Source organism: Chenopodium album, chromosome 1, assembly GCF_948465745.1.
Source record: "Chenopodium album chromosome 1, dcCheAlbu1.1, whole genome shotgun sequence".
Lineage (NCBI taxonomy): Eukaryota > Viridiplantae > Streptophyta > Magnoliopsida > Caryophyllales > Amaranthaceae > Chenopodium > Chenopodium album.
Window position 1 is genome coordinate 80,461,111 of NC_137834.1, and position 15,541 is coordinate 80,476,651.

Consider the following 15,541-nt stretch of genomic DNA (forward strand, 5'->3'; position numbering starts at 1 on the left):
TTCCCTCATGCCAACCAAACAACTTTATACAATTCCCATGATTTTGATGTAGGAATTTAATTCCCATGAAATACAAATTCCCATGGGAAGTAATTTCCCATAGCAACCAAACGACACCTAAGATTTTGATCAGAAGGGAAATGGTGGCAACCGCAGCACTGCTTGTTTATCTTGAGTTGGGTCTGAACTACAAATTACAATTACACAAATAACATATTAGGCACATAACATTTTTATAAAGTCTCGAGGGTGGTACTCAAGACCCGAGATCAAATCCCGACTACATTAAAAAAAATGAAAGAAAGAAAAAGAGAGAATTTTTACAGGATCTTGAAGAACAGGCTTGGTATCATCTTTTGCAACGACATAAGGAGATTTTTCAGTTTCCTTCTGCTTCTCTTTTTTCGCATCTACTTCCATTTTCTCTCTAATTTGAAAGAATAACTGGGATTTAGAGTTTTTATTTTATCAAATTTGGAATTTAAATTGTTTGCCTCTTTTTTATACGGTGGCTTTTTGGTCATTTCGAAAGTACTTAATTTTTCACTTTCCTAAGTTTCTCATTTTATTAAAATTTTAATTTTGGTTTTAAAGGTTTAAACTTTTCTTGGCAATGGTGGACTAGTTGTATCTAAAAGGTTGAATTAAGCTTGCACGGTACATGTTTGATGAAATGCCTTATAGAAAAATTTGTTCAATTATGTCTTGATCTTCTGTTGCTTCTAAAACCATACATGATTGTGAGTTTTGATTTAATTTAAAGTAGTTGCATACTTGCATTTAAAAATGTTATTTGCCTTAATTGATGTACTTAGTATATGCCTAAATTAGACAATAGATATTATGGTTACGTCATAAGTTACACATTTGAGATCAGATCAACGACATGTTATTTATGATGCTATATAAATATTCAAAATGATACGGAGAAAAACACCTTCTTATTTATTTATTTATTTATTTATTTACACATGCCTACAAAATGTCATGCTTTAAAAAAAACGTCGGGTGTACTTAAAGAGCTATATATATGATGATATGTGATAGAATATGTCAATTATTTGTTATCGTGATTTGTTATAGTCATAGGTACAAGTTTTGACTCTTTCCATTTTCTGCTCTGCTATCAGATTGTAGTAATTCAAATTTGACATTCACAAGGGGACCAATGTATCATTGTTAGATAATTTAAGTTTATTTATTATGTCAAATAATGTTACATCACTCTAATTCCTAGGTGGATATTAGGATATGCTTGTGTAATGCTTTGATGTCTAGTTAATTTTTTTTTTTTAAAACCAATGTTAAATCATTCGAGCTAATACTACACTGTAACCTATAGAAAAAGTAGATTCTTAATCTAGATTGAAGGTGCAAGAGAGCCACTGCTTGAACCAATCGTGATCATGATGTTAGTTCTGTTCTCATTGCTTACTAATCTATCTCCTACATTGGATACATGTAGCTCATTAGCCCCTGCTAATTGTCAGTGAACTGATAAATTCAAGTGCGACTAAATAAGCTTATTTAGTGATGGGCCAATTAAGAATGAAAGTGTAGTCACTGAATTTGATGAAGTGTTTTAAGCTTGCTCATTTAGTTTGTAAGTGATTAAGCTTTCTCTTTTGGACTAGCTTAAAGAAGGGACAATAAGTTTAGATAAGGGTGTAAACCATAAAAATTCAAACCTGCAATATATAATTAAAGAGGTAGAAAAATATACGGGAACAATTATTAATTATTGATAATTTGTGGGTTACAACTCTCGTAGATCTCTTGAATCCTCTCTCCAAAGGGTTAGGGTTTTGAAATTTGTTTGTAATACGGGGCCTTGTCGGCTTAATCCATACTTTATACCTACAATGTTTGGTAGTAGGGAGGAGATGGGGTCTTTGTGACTTATTCCATCTGAGCCTCCTTAAACCCTAGATTCGACCCTCTTTATATAGAGAGTCGTAAATTAAAAGATAATAATTTACGAGATTCTGAAGATAAATATCTTATATTTTTTGATATTATCTCCTTATTTACATATATCTGACACCTAATAATTAACAAAATTTCGGTGTCAACAAAGGGACATTTAAGTTTAAAGAGCGACCACTTGTGAACATTTAGTCGTGTTTTAGTTGAAAACTCATACATATAGAAGTATTAGCAGTTGTCTGTTATTTTACAAAAAGTAATGGGTTATTCGGGTACAAATAAGTGCAAATTTTCACCTTAAATTTTTAAAATATGAACCATGCTTATGCTTATTCCGCTTTTGACGAAGTGAGTGTCACATTGTCACCTGGTTCTAGACGGAGTAATTGTAGGATTATGCTATGCTCTTTTTTCTTTGTGAAATGTTTGTTCTTGTTTATCACTCTGATTTTGAGATTTGTGGACACGGCAGATATTATTGTTCTACTTGGCCTGAGGGAATTAGAATGTGATGCTGCGGATCTGTTGCGTAGGAGAGTGTCCCTAAAAGCTCCAAAGTCGAAACAAAACATTGGGTCAGCGATCATTATCTTCCCATCCACACAAGGTCACAAGGGAGTATCTAATTCTGTTTTCTATCCTTGTGGACACCAATTCATGGTCCTACTTGAACTCCATCGGACCATGCTCCATGTCCCCAACCATCGCAATCCCTCTTCCCTAATATGTCCCCAAGCTAATTAATTCGCGTTACCACATTATGTGGATTGGTGAATCCAGTGTAAACATTGTAAAAAATGGATATGTCGCATAAAGAGTTGTATTGTATGGCTTGAGTCTTGTCCACAAATACGGATTGAATTGACGGCCTAAGCCTTTAAAATACAGTATATATTTACTCCTTCCTCCGTTCTTTTTTACTTGACCCGCTTTGACTTTTACACTATTCATACCCCTGCTTTGACCGTCTTTTGTGAATAATATGTGGGGAAAAACATATTCATGTAGATTTTTTTGAATTCGTCTCAATAAGTATTATCATAATATATAACCTTTATAATTTTTACTTATGTAAATTGAAGTTATTAATCGTTAAAGTTTTGTATTGGCAAGTGTGATAAAGGAAACATATCAAGTAAAAAAACACACGGGATATACATTTTATCTATTTTTAATCATATATATCCAACAAATAATCATTTATTAATTTAATCATATCAAAATGGATGAGATGATAGTCTGCTCTTTGCTAGGGCGAACCGAGTGGAATGCTCACAGATAGTTGATATTCTCAACGTATATGAAGCAGCTTCCGGACAGAAAATTAACTACGAGAAGTCGGAGGTCTCTTTTAGCAAAGGTGTTCGTGAGTCGAAACAAGAAGAGTTGAGACAATTTCTGGGAATGAGACTAGTGTCTGAGCATGAGAAGTATCTAGGAATTCCTACCATTTTGGGGAGATCGAAGAGAATGATTTTTGCCGCCTTGAAGGACAGGATTTGGAAGAAGTTAAGCTAAATGGGTGGAAGGAAAAATTGATGTCACGTGCCGCCAAAGAAGTCCTTGTAAAATCGGTCATACAAGCCATCCCCACTTACCTTATGGGAGTATACAAAATTCCTTTAAGTGTAATCAATGAAATCAAGTCTATGGTTGCAAAATTTTGGTGGGGTCACACTGAAAATCGACGCAAAGTTCATTGGCTTAGTTGGGACCGATTATGCACTCCAAAGTGCCTTGGAGGCCTTGGTTTCCGGGATATGGCGGTGTTCAATGATGCATTACTCGGCAAACAAGCATGGCGCCTCATATCAACCCCGAACTCGCTCCTAAGCCGTGTCATGGAAGGTAAATATTACCCCAATTGTGATTTCTTGGAGGCTTCTCTTGGTTTGAATGGTAGCTATGCATGGCGAAGCATATGGAGTGCAAAAGCTCTTGTAAAAGAGGGACTTATATGGAGGGTGGGTAATGGAAAGTCAATTGACATCTACTCGGCTCCCTGGGTGGCAGATGAACATGGGAAATTTATTGCATCTCCTAGAGTTGGCAACCTTTCTCTTGTGAGTGATCTCATCGATGAGGAGAATGAAAACTAGAACTATGAAGTTCTTGCAGCCAATTTTGAAGAACGGGATAGGGAGTGCATCATGCGCATTCCCATCAGCCTCCAAGGGAAACCAGATCAACTAACCTGGGCTTTCTCTAATGATGGGGTATACTCTGTCAGAACGGCTTATCTCCTTGGTAAGTCCTGCAATCTGGATGATTTTCATGAGGCTTGGGGTCTGATTTGGGGTCTTGAAACCATCCCCAAAATAAAGCAGTTTCTCTGGAGAGCGTGCACCAAATCCCTTCCCACGAGAGAGCTCCTTCACTTCAAACATATGGCAGAACAAAACTCGTGCCCGTGGTGCCCTTCGATGTGCGAATCAATGAACCACGCCTTTTTCTCTTGCTACGCTGTAAAGGATTTGTGGAGGGAATTGGACTGTGATATGCTTGTTCCTTCTGATCCGAATGAAGACTTCAAAGTGATGCTTGTGCGTTGGCAGAAAATTGACTCAAAAAAATGCTTGAGAGGTGCTGCATTGTTGTGGCTTATATGGAGTAGGCGTAACGATAAAATTTTCAATAATAAGGAGGTGCCTCACTTGATAATTAAAGACCGTGTGCAAAAAATTATAGATGATTGCCTCAAGTATATCACGAAGATTTATGGTGGAGTCGGGGTAAGAAGAAGAAGCAGCCCGAAAACTTGGAGTCCCCCCCTGCTGGCTTTATCAAAGTCAACTGTGATGCAAGTTTGCGCGAAGAAGGGTGGGTTGGCTTAGGAGCAATGGCAAGAAATGAAAATGGTGAAGTTTTGTTCGCGGGTGTTCGCAGAGCTAGGAGCAGCTGGTCCCCTGAGGTGGCAGAAGGCAGAGCCATTCTGTTTGGTCTTAAATTAGCTCGAAGGTACGAAATAAGGAATTTGGTGGTGGAATCGGATTGCCAAATAGTCACTAATCGGCTCTCAAAGGCTGTCATTTTTCTCTCGAATTTGGACACTATCTTGGATGACATTATATTTTCTTGTAAGCATTTTGATTTTGTTTCTTGGTTACATGTTCGCAGAGATGGGAATGACGTTGCTCATCATTTAGCTAGGTTAGTTCCGTTTGGTTTTGAGCAAGTTTGGGAGAATCACTGTCCTCCCGATATTGCACCTTATGTACTCATGGACAACTTGTCTAAATCTTAATTAATGGAACTTCTAGCTTTCTCTCAAAAAAAAAAAAAAAAAAAAAACAATGGATGAGATGATTTGTTATATACAATTAAAAAAAAAAAATTGCTTTGGTATATGATGATAGTTATAATGATAACATCATGCAAATCATGATCATTACATTAAAACTTTTCAAAGTAGCCATACATAATTTTATTTATTCATTTGATAAAACATTGAAATTTAAAACTCTTAAAAGTACCCATATATTCTTAATATATCTTTAATAATTATTTATAAGTACTTTTTCTTTTAGGAAAAATTGCTAAAAATAATACAACCTTTGGCCCATTCTTATTTAATAATACAACCTTTGGATTACTTTGTAATAATACAACCTTTATGGGGTATTCATTTTAAACAAGATAAAATCAATTTTTCGGCGGACTTTGAGGCTAAGAAAGGGGACGGATGAGTTTTTGGTGGTGGGGATGAGGAAGGATGGAATATCCCCTCCCCTTCTCCCACCTCAAAACTCACCGAAAATTCGATTTTATCTTGTTTAAAATCAATACCCCCTTAAGGTTATATTATTACAAAATAATCTTAAGGTTGTATTATTAAAAAAGAATGGGACAAAGGTTGTATTATTTTTAGCAATTTTTCCTTTTTTATTATGTTTGTTAATGCACAATTTGAATAATTAATACTACTTTATTTACGTTATTTATAACGATTAAACATTTTTCCTCTCTACTTTATGTTAAACCGTTGCAAATAATATGAAACGGAGGTGGTATCTCCAATTCTCAATAAATAAAAATTATGAAAAATTGATATTTACGAGTAGGGACAAAAAAAAACGCAATTAGTTGTTAAAACTTCTATTTCTCCTATTAACATAATCCAAATTAACATCTTCCACATTTTGTTTGATATCCTTTGCTTTGAAAATGGCTACATTTTAAAAATGAGAAAAAACTTCATCACAAAACACTTGTATTTTTAACACAAAAACCCAATTTTTGGGGAAAAAAAATCTACCTTTTTGTGTAAAAATCGTCTTTCGTTTTCCAACATTTAGGAATAAAGGGAGAAAAATAGCGCTCTTACCTAGATTGACTAATATAGTGTAATTGTGAATAGTATATTGCAGCAAAAAAAAAAAAAAAAAAAAAATGTAAACTCAAAAGATGAATGCTAAATAGATAAGGTGAATTTTCCGCCTAGTTTTCATTAACTCATTACTTGTATTTCTCCTTTTATGTTGTCATTTTTCAAAATTATCATAATTTTAATAACTTTAACTAATTTTAAATTCATTATTATATCCTTGTCAAAAAAAAAAAAAAAAAAAAAATTCATTATTATATGATGAAAAAAATGTAAAAACACAATGATGCTAAACGAACCCTTAACTTAACTACTTTTGAACTTAATTTTTTTGAAGGTAAAGCGTAATGAGTGACATTCATACCCACAAAGTAACTGATAGGGTTTTTAATGACATTATAATACAATTATCCTTTTTTTTTTTTTTTAACAATTATACTTTGGTATAGTTAACGAGAATCCTCCAAAACCCCAATGCTAAACTCTCATGCATTTAGTTTATATATATATATATATATATATATATATATATATATATATATATATATATATATATATATATATTATTATTATTATTAAATAACTACACATCCTTATCCCATACTTTATTATTTATTTCTAAACTTTTTTTTTTTTTAAAAAAAAAACAATAACTACACATACCACTTTTTTTTTTCTTTCGTATTTTTCCAAGGGACTACTACTAAGATTTCACTTGTGTGTAGGGCTGTTCATCGGCCCAAGACCAGACCGGACCAACCCGGATAAGACCGAAGACCGAAAAGTAGAATTTTAAGAATCGAAGACCGGACCGAAAGAATCGGGCCAAAACCCGAACCAGACCGTTTTAATAATTTTTTTAAAAAGAAAATTAATTTTTAATAAAGTAAAGGAAAACACAAAAAAAATATTGGAAAAACTATGTTGTAACGTCATTTTTGCGTCTTTTTTTGTATGTTTAGTGCAAAAAAACTTATAAAGTTAAAGTTTTCTAAGCTTATTAAAGATAATTTTAAACATTATTTAAGGTTTCACACATATGTTTTTATAAAAAAAATCGGTCCGGTCCAAAATCGGTTTTTATAGGGTTTTGGACAGGATCGGACCGAAGACCGGAAAAATGAATTTCAAGACCCGAAGACCAAACCGATTAAATTCGGTCTGGTCCGTTCTGGGTTCGGTCCGGGGTGGTCCGGTCCATTTTTCGGTCCGGACCGATTTATGAACACCCCTACTTGTGTGTGTATTTTTATTTGAACGCAGTATTATATATGCCATGCATTAGCACGGGTATACAATTCCTTTATCAACAATTAACCATAACACTCAAAATCCTCAACTCTTCAATTACATACATTTTTTAGGGACAACCCTCTAAGCAACATCCTTCTCTAATTATTAACACAAAAAAATGTACAACACACTTTTTGCGTGACTGGCCTCGCCGAATAACTGCTTGCAAAATATCAAAGTAACTCCTAGAGCATTGAAGGAATAACCCTTATGACACTAACCGAGTAACCCCTATAATACTGAACGAGTAACCTCTATAACTTTGACAAAGTAAATCCCATAATAGCTGGCCACATTGCGTGGCCACTGGTAAGAGTAAGACCATGTTCTTTTAAGTAGAGCAGAGAACATCAGATTTCAACAGAGAAGAGAAATGTCAGCAAGCCAGAACGAGTGTTCGCAGATTATTGATACTCAGTAGCATAGCTAAGCAGGCTTCAACAGAGCAAATCAAACCACAAGTACACAACAGACAATAACTGCTCAAAAAATAAGGTCTAAGTTAACATCAAAATCAACTTTCCGTATTTTAAATATATTTTTTCTTATATTATATACTTCTTCCGTTCTTTTATTATTGCACCATAAGAGATTGACACAAATTTTTTGGTAGTGCAAAAAAATGAGAGAGAAAAGGTAGAAATACAAAGTTGCCTAGATAGTATACCCAAAATAAAATGTAAGTGTTGAAAAGCAAGGATATTTTAGGTATTTAAGGTGTAAACACAAATAATTCTTTTCTTAAAATGGATATGGTGTAATATTTGTGAAACAATATTTAATATCTCTCTAATAAAATACGGAGTATACTCTAGTTTAAAATACAAAAATTGGGAGTACTCATTTTTTTTTTTTTTTATACTCCGTAGATATTATTATAATCAAATAATGGCGAATGAAGACAGGGTCACATGAGCAATGGACCGACCCATTTATTCATAAATCTTGAACAAAGGTTAAAAATAAAAGTACTCGTATTCCTCTAGAGAATCCTACAAGTTTATGGCAATATTTATTTAATTACCATTATACCCAAAAAATAAAAAACTACCAATAATAATAAAATCCAAAAAAAAAAAGACTTATACAGTCATGCGAAGCAACGAGGGCCACTAATCCCATAGTCAATAAGATGTAAGCAACGTGTTGAGCCACAAAAAATCCAGGAAAATAAATAGGGGATAAATTCCGTAATTATACCCCTAACTCACGGCTGAGTAGCCTCCACGGAAACTCAAGGGTATGACCGTCTTTTTACCCTATCACAGCTGTCTACACTTATTTTCCCCTTATATAAAGACCTAACCTGCTTGCTTACTTATCTCAATTGCAAAAGAAAGCCTGCCAATTTTCCAAAAGCCGCATTTCTTAATCATCTTCTCATCATATACTTTTGCCTTGGTTTCTCTCTCCTAGGGTTTTCTTTTGGGTTCAATTATTTCGTAATTATTTCGGAATCTTTGTTTTTCTGGATAATCCGATTTGTGGTTCTGGGAACTGATTTTGGTTCATTCTTTGATTTTCCATTTATCTGTAAGTTTCTCAATTCCTTTCGATTTATATTCTGTTTTTATATCTTGATTTGATTTCATTGTTTTTGTTGCTTTTGTTGTTTTTGTAATTCTGTTCAATCTTTCATGATGTTTATTGTTTCGTTATGATTATGCGAGTTCTATTTTGATTGTTTCTTTAGATCTAGATTTTTGTTTTTTTTCAATTTTATTAGAATTGTTTTAGGGTTTTTAACATCGATAATATGATGCATGCGATTTGATGATTATGATGATTATCGTTTTTAGAAAATTTTTTTTATCGTTTTGTTAATTTTCTTTTTATCGTTTCATCTCTATAGATCTGATTAATTAGGTTGTTTTCAATTGGTTTTTCAAATTCTGAAATCGTAGAAATTGTTTTTAATTTGAGAAAGCGATATGAGATTGCGCAATTTTCGTGTTTGAGTTTTTCAAGTCGGTTTTAATTTGATAAATCGCTGTCAATATGACGTTGTCCGCCGTTTGATTTGACAAGTTCTTTGTTATTATGTTAATAATAATTGCAGTATAAATTTGACTAGGATTAATGAATATAGATTCAGGCAACCAACAATTTCCTCAAATTTGTTCAAGATAATTATCATGTATGAATTTTCAAATTTAATTCTTCAATTTGCATGAATTATATTTATGAATTTGCAACTTATTAATCTCTCTAATTTGCATGAATAATGTTTGCATATTAATCTCTCACAATCTCACTAATCCATATACTCTGGTGCTGCAATTGATTTTTGCTTTTATCAGATTTATGTTCATGTTTGTGTATTTTTTTGAATTTATAGTCCGATTATATGCTAACATTTAATTTCTGGGTTGTTTTATCAGTGAAGAGTGAATGTTCTAATGGAATCTAAAGGTGGTAAAGACGATTCTAGTAGTAGTAGTAGTAGTAAATCCTTGTTATACGCCGCTCCACTCGCCTACAGCATTGAAGACGTTCGACCAAAGGGAGGAATCAAGAAATTCAGATCAGCTGCTTACTCAAACGTAAGCTCCTTTTGTTGGGTTCAATTGTATTCAATGGATTATATGAAATCGCTGCGATTTACTTACGGGTTTTTTCTGTTTCTGTTTCTGTTTTGCAGTGCGCTCGCAAACCATCCTGATATTCCCTAACTAGTGTTCCGCTCGACCGCTAGACGTGGTCATTTTTTTTTTTAGTTATTGCTGTTTTTGATTTTAAGTCCCTTTCTTCTTCTTCTGTTTTCCTCTTTCCTGTGTACTTCGACTTCCTCTTTGCGACTGTAAGGCGTTCTTCTAGTATACGTAGTCATGACGGTTCCCATGGCTGGAGACAACAACAACAACACTAACAACAACGAAATGGCAATTTCTGCTATTGGTTTCGAAGGGTTTGAGAAGAGGCTAGAAATTTCGTTCTTTGAGCCCAGTATCTTTGTCGATCCTGAAGGGAAGGGTCTCCGTGCTTTGGCTAAAGCACAGTTGGATGAGATTCTTGGCCCTGCTGAGTGCACCATTGTTGATTCACTTGCAAATGACGATGTAGACTCTTACGTTCTTTCTGAGTCTAGCCTCTTTGTGTACGCATACAAGATCATCATTAAGACCTGTGGGACTACTAAGCTGCTCCGTGCAATCCCACCTATTTTGAAGTTGGCTGAAAGCCTTTCCCTTGACGTGAAATCTGTTCGTTACACCCGTGGCAGTTTTATTTTTCCGGGTGCCCAATCTTACCCTCACCGGAGCTTCTCTGAGGAAGTGGCTGTCCTTGATGGTTACTTTGGTAAGCTTGCGGCCGGCAGCAAGGCTTTTGTTATGGGGGATTCCGCAAAGCCCCAGAAATGGCATGTTTACTCTGCATCAGCTGAAACGATCAGCTTTGATGCCCCTGTTTATACTCTTGAGATGTGCATGACCGGACTTAACAAGGAGAGGGCTTCTGTCTTCTTCAAATCTCAATCGCCGAATGCTGCTGTGATGACAGAGAGCTCTGGAATTCGCAAAATTCTTCCAGACTCAAAGATATGTGACTTTGATTTCGAACCCTGTGGTTACTCTATGAATGCTATTGAAGGATCTGCTATCTCCACCATTCACATTACCCCTGAAGATGGTTTCAGTTACGCTAGCTTTGAAGCTGTGGGTTATGACCTTAAGAAGATTGATCTGAACCAGCTGGTGGAGAGGGTTCTTGCTTGCTTTGAACCAAGCGAGTTTAGCATTGCTATTCATGCTGAGATTGCTGCTAACTCTATGGAGCACAACTGTTTCGTTAACGTGAACGGTTACAGTCGTGAAGAGGGAGGCATTGAGGAGCTCGGATTTGGCGACTCTTCTGTATTCTACCAGAAGTTCTGCAAGGCAACTCGATTTGCCCCTAAGCCAAAGCCAGCTCTGAAATGCTGCTGGAAAGAGGAGATAATTGAAGAAGAAAAGGATTATTAGTACCTTTTCAATTTCGTATTTGTGGTTATCTTTTTTTGTTCAATAATATTCAGGTCTTCATCCTGATGGCTGTTATTTTGTAGTCGTGTTTTTCTTCACCATTGTTATCATTTCGGATGCTTTTTTCTTTGTAGTTCCAATTATGGAACATAATATCATTTAAAAGTGTACTCGGATTATATCATTCGACTTTTATATGATTATTACTATTACTATTATTAGTCTTATAGACCTTAGTTAGTAATTGGTACTCATTATTTTTTACTCTGTTACAATTTTATGTTACAATAATTAAAATGTATATTGGTACAGTTGAGAAAGGTAAGCACTTTTGTCGTGCTAAATGTGACACCATAATTTGCAGATTATTGCTTTTGAACCATTTCATGTGTTAAAGCCTTTTATTGGAAATTTGCGATTTTAAGTTTGAAATTATACTCAAATAACCCTTTTGTAGAATGCTCAAAATCATCAGTTTTTCCTAAGAATAAGGTTCAAAGAATTAAAAACGTACTTTTAAAAAACTCCAAAGTGTCTGTTTTCCCTTTGATTAAAGTTCAAAGATTTGAAAACGTATTCAAACATGCTTTTAGTTTGGTTGGTGTATTTTTTGAATTGGAAACGGATTCGATTAAACCAATACCGTTACCATGTGTTTGGTTTGAAGACATGGTAACAATTACCATTACCTAAGGGTAATGATTACTCCTTATTTGTTACCTCTCAAAAACTTGTGGTAAAAAATACCTTTACCCTCCTCTTAACAAATACCCTTTCTATGGTTAAACCAAACAAATGAAAAGGTAATAGCTAAATGATTCCTTTTCCCCCTCTTATTTGTTTCCTTTCCACTCCGTTTCCACTTTTCAAACCAAACGCCCCCTAAATGTAATCATAGTTGCTACCTTTACCTATGACCCGATGATAAATAAGAGTATGTATTAATGTTAAAATTTTGATAATAAGAGTATGTATTACAACAATGAGAGAGTGACCCGATCAATGAGAGAGTGAGGTATAACTCAATTAGTTAGAGCATCCCTCTTAGAGCATGTATTAAAACTAAGATCAATGACAATGATAATAAGAGTATGTATTAAAACTAAGATCAATGAGAGAGTGAGGTATAACTCAATTAGTTTGAGCATCCCTCTTAGTTTCAGGAGATCTTGATTCTCAGTCTAAACACACACACACACACACAAAAAAAAAAAAAGGTTAATGAAAGTCAAACAATTACTATAATCCATGAAAAAAATAGCCAAATATAGTCAGTTTTTAGTCCAAAAAAAAAAAAAAAAAAAAAAAATATATATATATATATATATATATATATATATATATATATATATATAGTTGAATTTAACCTAATGAATTACCCTAATATGACTCGACTAGAAGTTTACCTGACCCGAAAATTGGACCCGAAAATTGACCCGACCCGAACTGACCCGACCCGAAAATTGACCCGACCTAAACTCGACCCGAAGTGTTGACCCGATACCCGACCCGATTATCACTCGACCCGTAATCAACCCGAAACCCGAAATGACCCGACCCGACCCGAACGTGACCCGATAACCTTTTGACCCGAACTTGACCCGACCCGAAATGACCCGACCCGAAATGACCCGACTCATACCCGACCCGAATGACGCACAGGTCTAGCCCCATAGTTGCCAAAATATACTCGAACACGTTTCTTGTCTTAACTAATTGGGGTCATAAATGAGAATCAAAATTTTATTTATTTTTGGCCTTAAACAAATAAATATGACTAGTACAAATTTGTCTAAGTTGGATGATTTAAATCTGATTTCAAATCTCGTTTTTGTTTGTTTGTTTGGTGGAACATCTCAACTTTTTTTGTTTTTTTTAAAGAAAATTTCAACTTTTGTTTGAAATTGTTTGTACCACAAATTACAGTATCTAACATCAATATAAAATTTGTGCACACCACATTGATTGATTTTCATAGATTAAAAGCTCTAAATATGAGTAAAATCGTAGTAATTGAGTTTAACCCAATAGCATACTTGTATTCAATATACATGTACTAACAAGAGCATAAATAACCAATTTAGATTTAAGTATATTCAAACAATACAAATGATTTTAATTGAGGGACAAAATGTCCATATTCTCATCTTTTGCTTTTTGAATAAGTAAATTAGTGTAGCCAACATTTTAATTACTCGACTTGTAGAGTGATCTTTATTAGTTATGCAAACTATTATTCCGTAACAATTAATGATACCGATGGCCAAGTCTAAAGTAGTTAGATCTGAATCTTCTCTTAATTTTTTTTGACAAAAAAATCTTCTCTTAATTATATATATTTTGTTATTATCTATTGTAAACCTAGATTACATTACTTCTTAGGTTGTATAAATAATTAAATACGTAGCACATGATAAACTCAATGAGAATATCAACTATTTCTCACATACTCAATTCATTTATATGGTATCTAGAGCTTAATTAATGATCTTTCTTACATTTTAAACTCCCTATAAAATAATTTTAAGGATGATTAATGTTATTCCGATACAAGACAAAAGTCATTCATCTTTTACTAACAAAATTACTCATTAAAAACTAAATTTCAACATACTCCTAAAAAATTAATCTTAAAGTATAAATGCAACCTCTTACTCCTTAAAAAAAAATTAATTCCTCCAAATCAAACTTTCAATTTCAAAGATAATGAAAATGGGTCAAAAGCCATCCCAAATTGAAAGTTATACCCCAATTATTGTAGAAAGAGTTACAAGACAAACAATTCTGCTAAAAAAAAAAGAGTTACAAGACAAACAAAAGGTTTAGTACTTGTCAAAGACAATCAAGTTAAGGTAACAAAGAATCTGTCCATTAAAAATCTACGCAATTGGCGCAATTTGCGCAATTTGCAGAATCTTATCAGCATATTCCTTAACTCAGTCAACAATGGTGTGTGAGTTGCAATGTACAAAGCGTAATATATGTATATGTAATTTTACAGGGAAGAAATAACAAAAATGTGGCTGTAGTTTAGTGGTTAGAATTCCACGTTGTGGCCGTGGAGACCTGGGCTCGAATCCCAGCAGCCACACTTTTTAAATATTTTTATTTTAAAATTTGATAAATTTAAAAAAACTTAATTAGGCAAATGTGTCAAAAGAAAATGAGAAGAACATCTATATCTATCTATATTTAGTATATAAAAACACAAACCACATATTTTTCACATGACACATGTCATCACAACTCACTCATTACCCCATATGCCATATGTCACTTCCCTTAATTTTTTTTGTTCAAGTCTTTATGCATTCTATAACTTGGAAATTCAAGAAAGAAAATGAAGTGTTTCATTTCCACCATAATTAGTACGTATTACATAAAACATATGAATTAAATCAAAATTGTCTTTTCATCTCCTACACTTAAAATATAACTTAAACCAATACGTCATTTCATATTCCACAATCTTCGTGTATATATACCTAATCCTTCATCTTCTTTCAAAGTTCTACTCTAACTATTTTTTTTTTAAAAGTTTTAGCAATGAAACAATTACTTCGTATACTTTATCAAAAGTTTCAACTTATGAAAAATATACTTTTATTTGAAAATAGTTTATCCAAGTAACAACCCGTGCATCGAACGGGTCAAAAGACTAGTTCATTTGATATAACTATGTATGGGATAAAAACTCGTTTTCTATACAAATAAAAATAGGAAAATTCAATTCTTATCATATTTTTGGACTATGCCTTAATTTTGGACTGCGATGATCTAATTTATTCAAGGTTCCTTATTTTCTAAAGAAGTTGTCGATATTACTACCTCCGTTTCAGGTTATGTGCAACAATTTGACATAAAGTAGAGAGCAAAAATGTCTAATCATTGCACATAACCTGTAACGGAGGTAATATTAAATGAATGTTTGCTTTACTTACAACCTTTAAAAATAGGGGAGTCATATCTTACTTTAAAAAGGCTATTAATAAAATTATAATGTAGAAGAAGTACGTTAGCTTTGATATCTTTGTTT

General features: G+C 33.6%; 3 protein-coding genes, 1 non-coding gene and 1 pseudogene across 4 annotated transcripts; all 5 read left to right on the forward strand.

Moving 5' to 3' along the window:
- The first annotated feature begins 3,464 nt into the window (after positions 1–3,464).
- On the forward strand, positions 3,465–4,025 carry LOC145636422 (putative mitochondrial protein AtMg00310 pseudogene; annotated as a pseudogene).
- Positions 4,026–4,076: 51 nt separating this feature from the next.
- LOC145636432 (uncharacterized) lies at positions 4,077–4,760 on the forward strand. Its single transcript, XM_081687995.1, has one exon. The coding sequence runs from the start codon at positions 4,077–4,079 to the stop codon at positions 4,758–4,760; it is 684 nt and encodes a 227-aa protein (XP_081544121.1).
- Positions 4,761–4,765: 5 nt separating this feature from the next.
- Positions 4,766–5,170, forward strand: LOC145636441 (uncharacterized). Its single transcript, XM_081688006.1, has one exon. The coding sequence runs from the start codon at positions 4,766–4,768 to the stop codon at positions 5,168–5,170; it is 405 nt and encodes a 134-aa protein (XP_081544132.1).
- Positions 5,171–10,205: 5,035 nt separating this feature from the next.
- Positions 10,206–11,723, forward strand: LOC145558410 (S-adenosylmethionine decarboxylase proenzyme-like). Its single transcript, XM_081619646.1, has one exon. It carries the CDS (start codon positions 10,372–10,374, stop codon positions 11,503–11,505), a length of 1,134 nt encoding a protein of 377 aa, XP_081475772.1. The 5' UTR covers positions 10,206–10,371; the 3' UTR covers positions 11,506–11,723.
- A 2,801-nt stretch (positions 11,724–14,524) lies between these two features.
- Positions 14,525–14,596, forward strand: TRNAH-GUG (transfer RNA histidin (anticodon GUG)). The gene has a single exon. It is a non-coding gene; the product is annotated as a tRNA-His (tRNA).
- Positions 14,597–15,541: the final 945 nt, after the last annotated feature.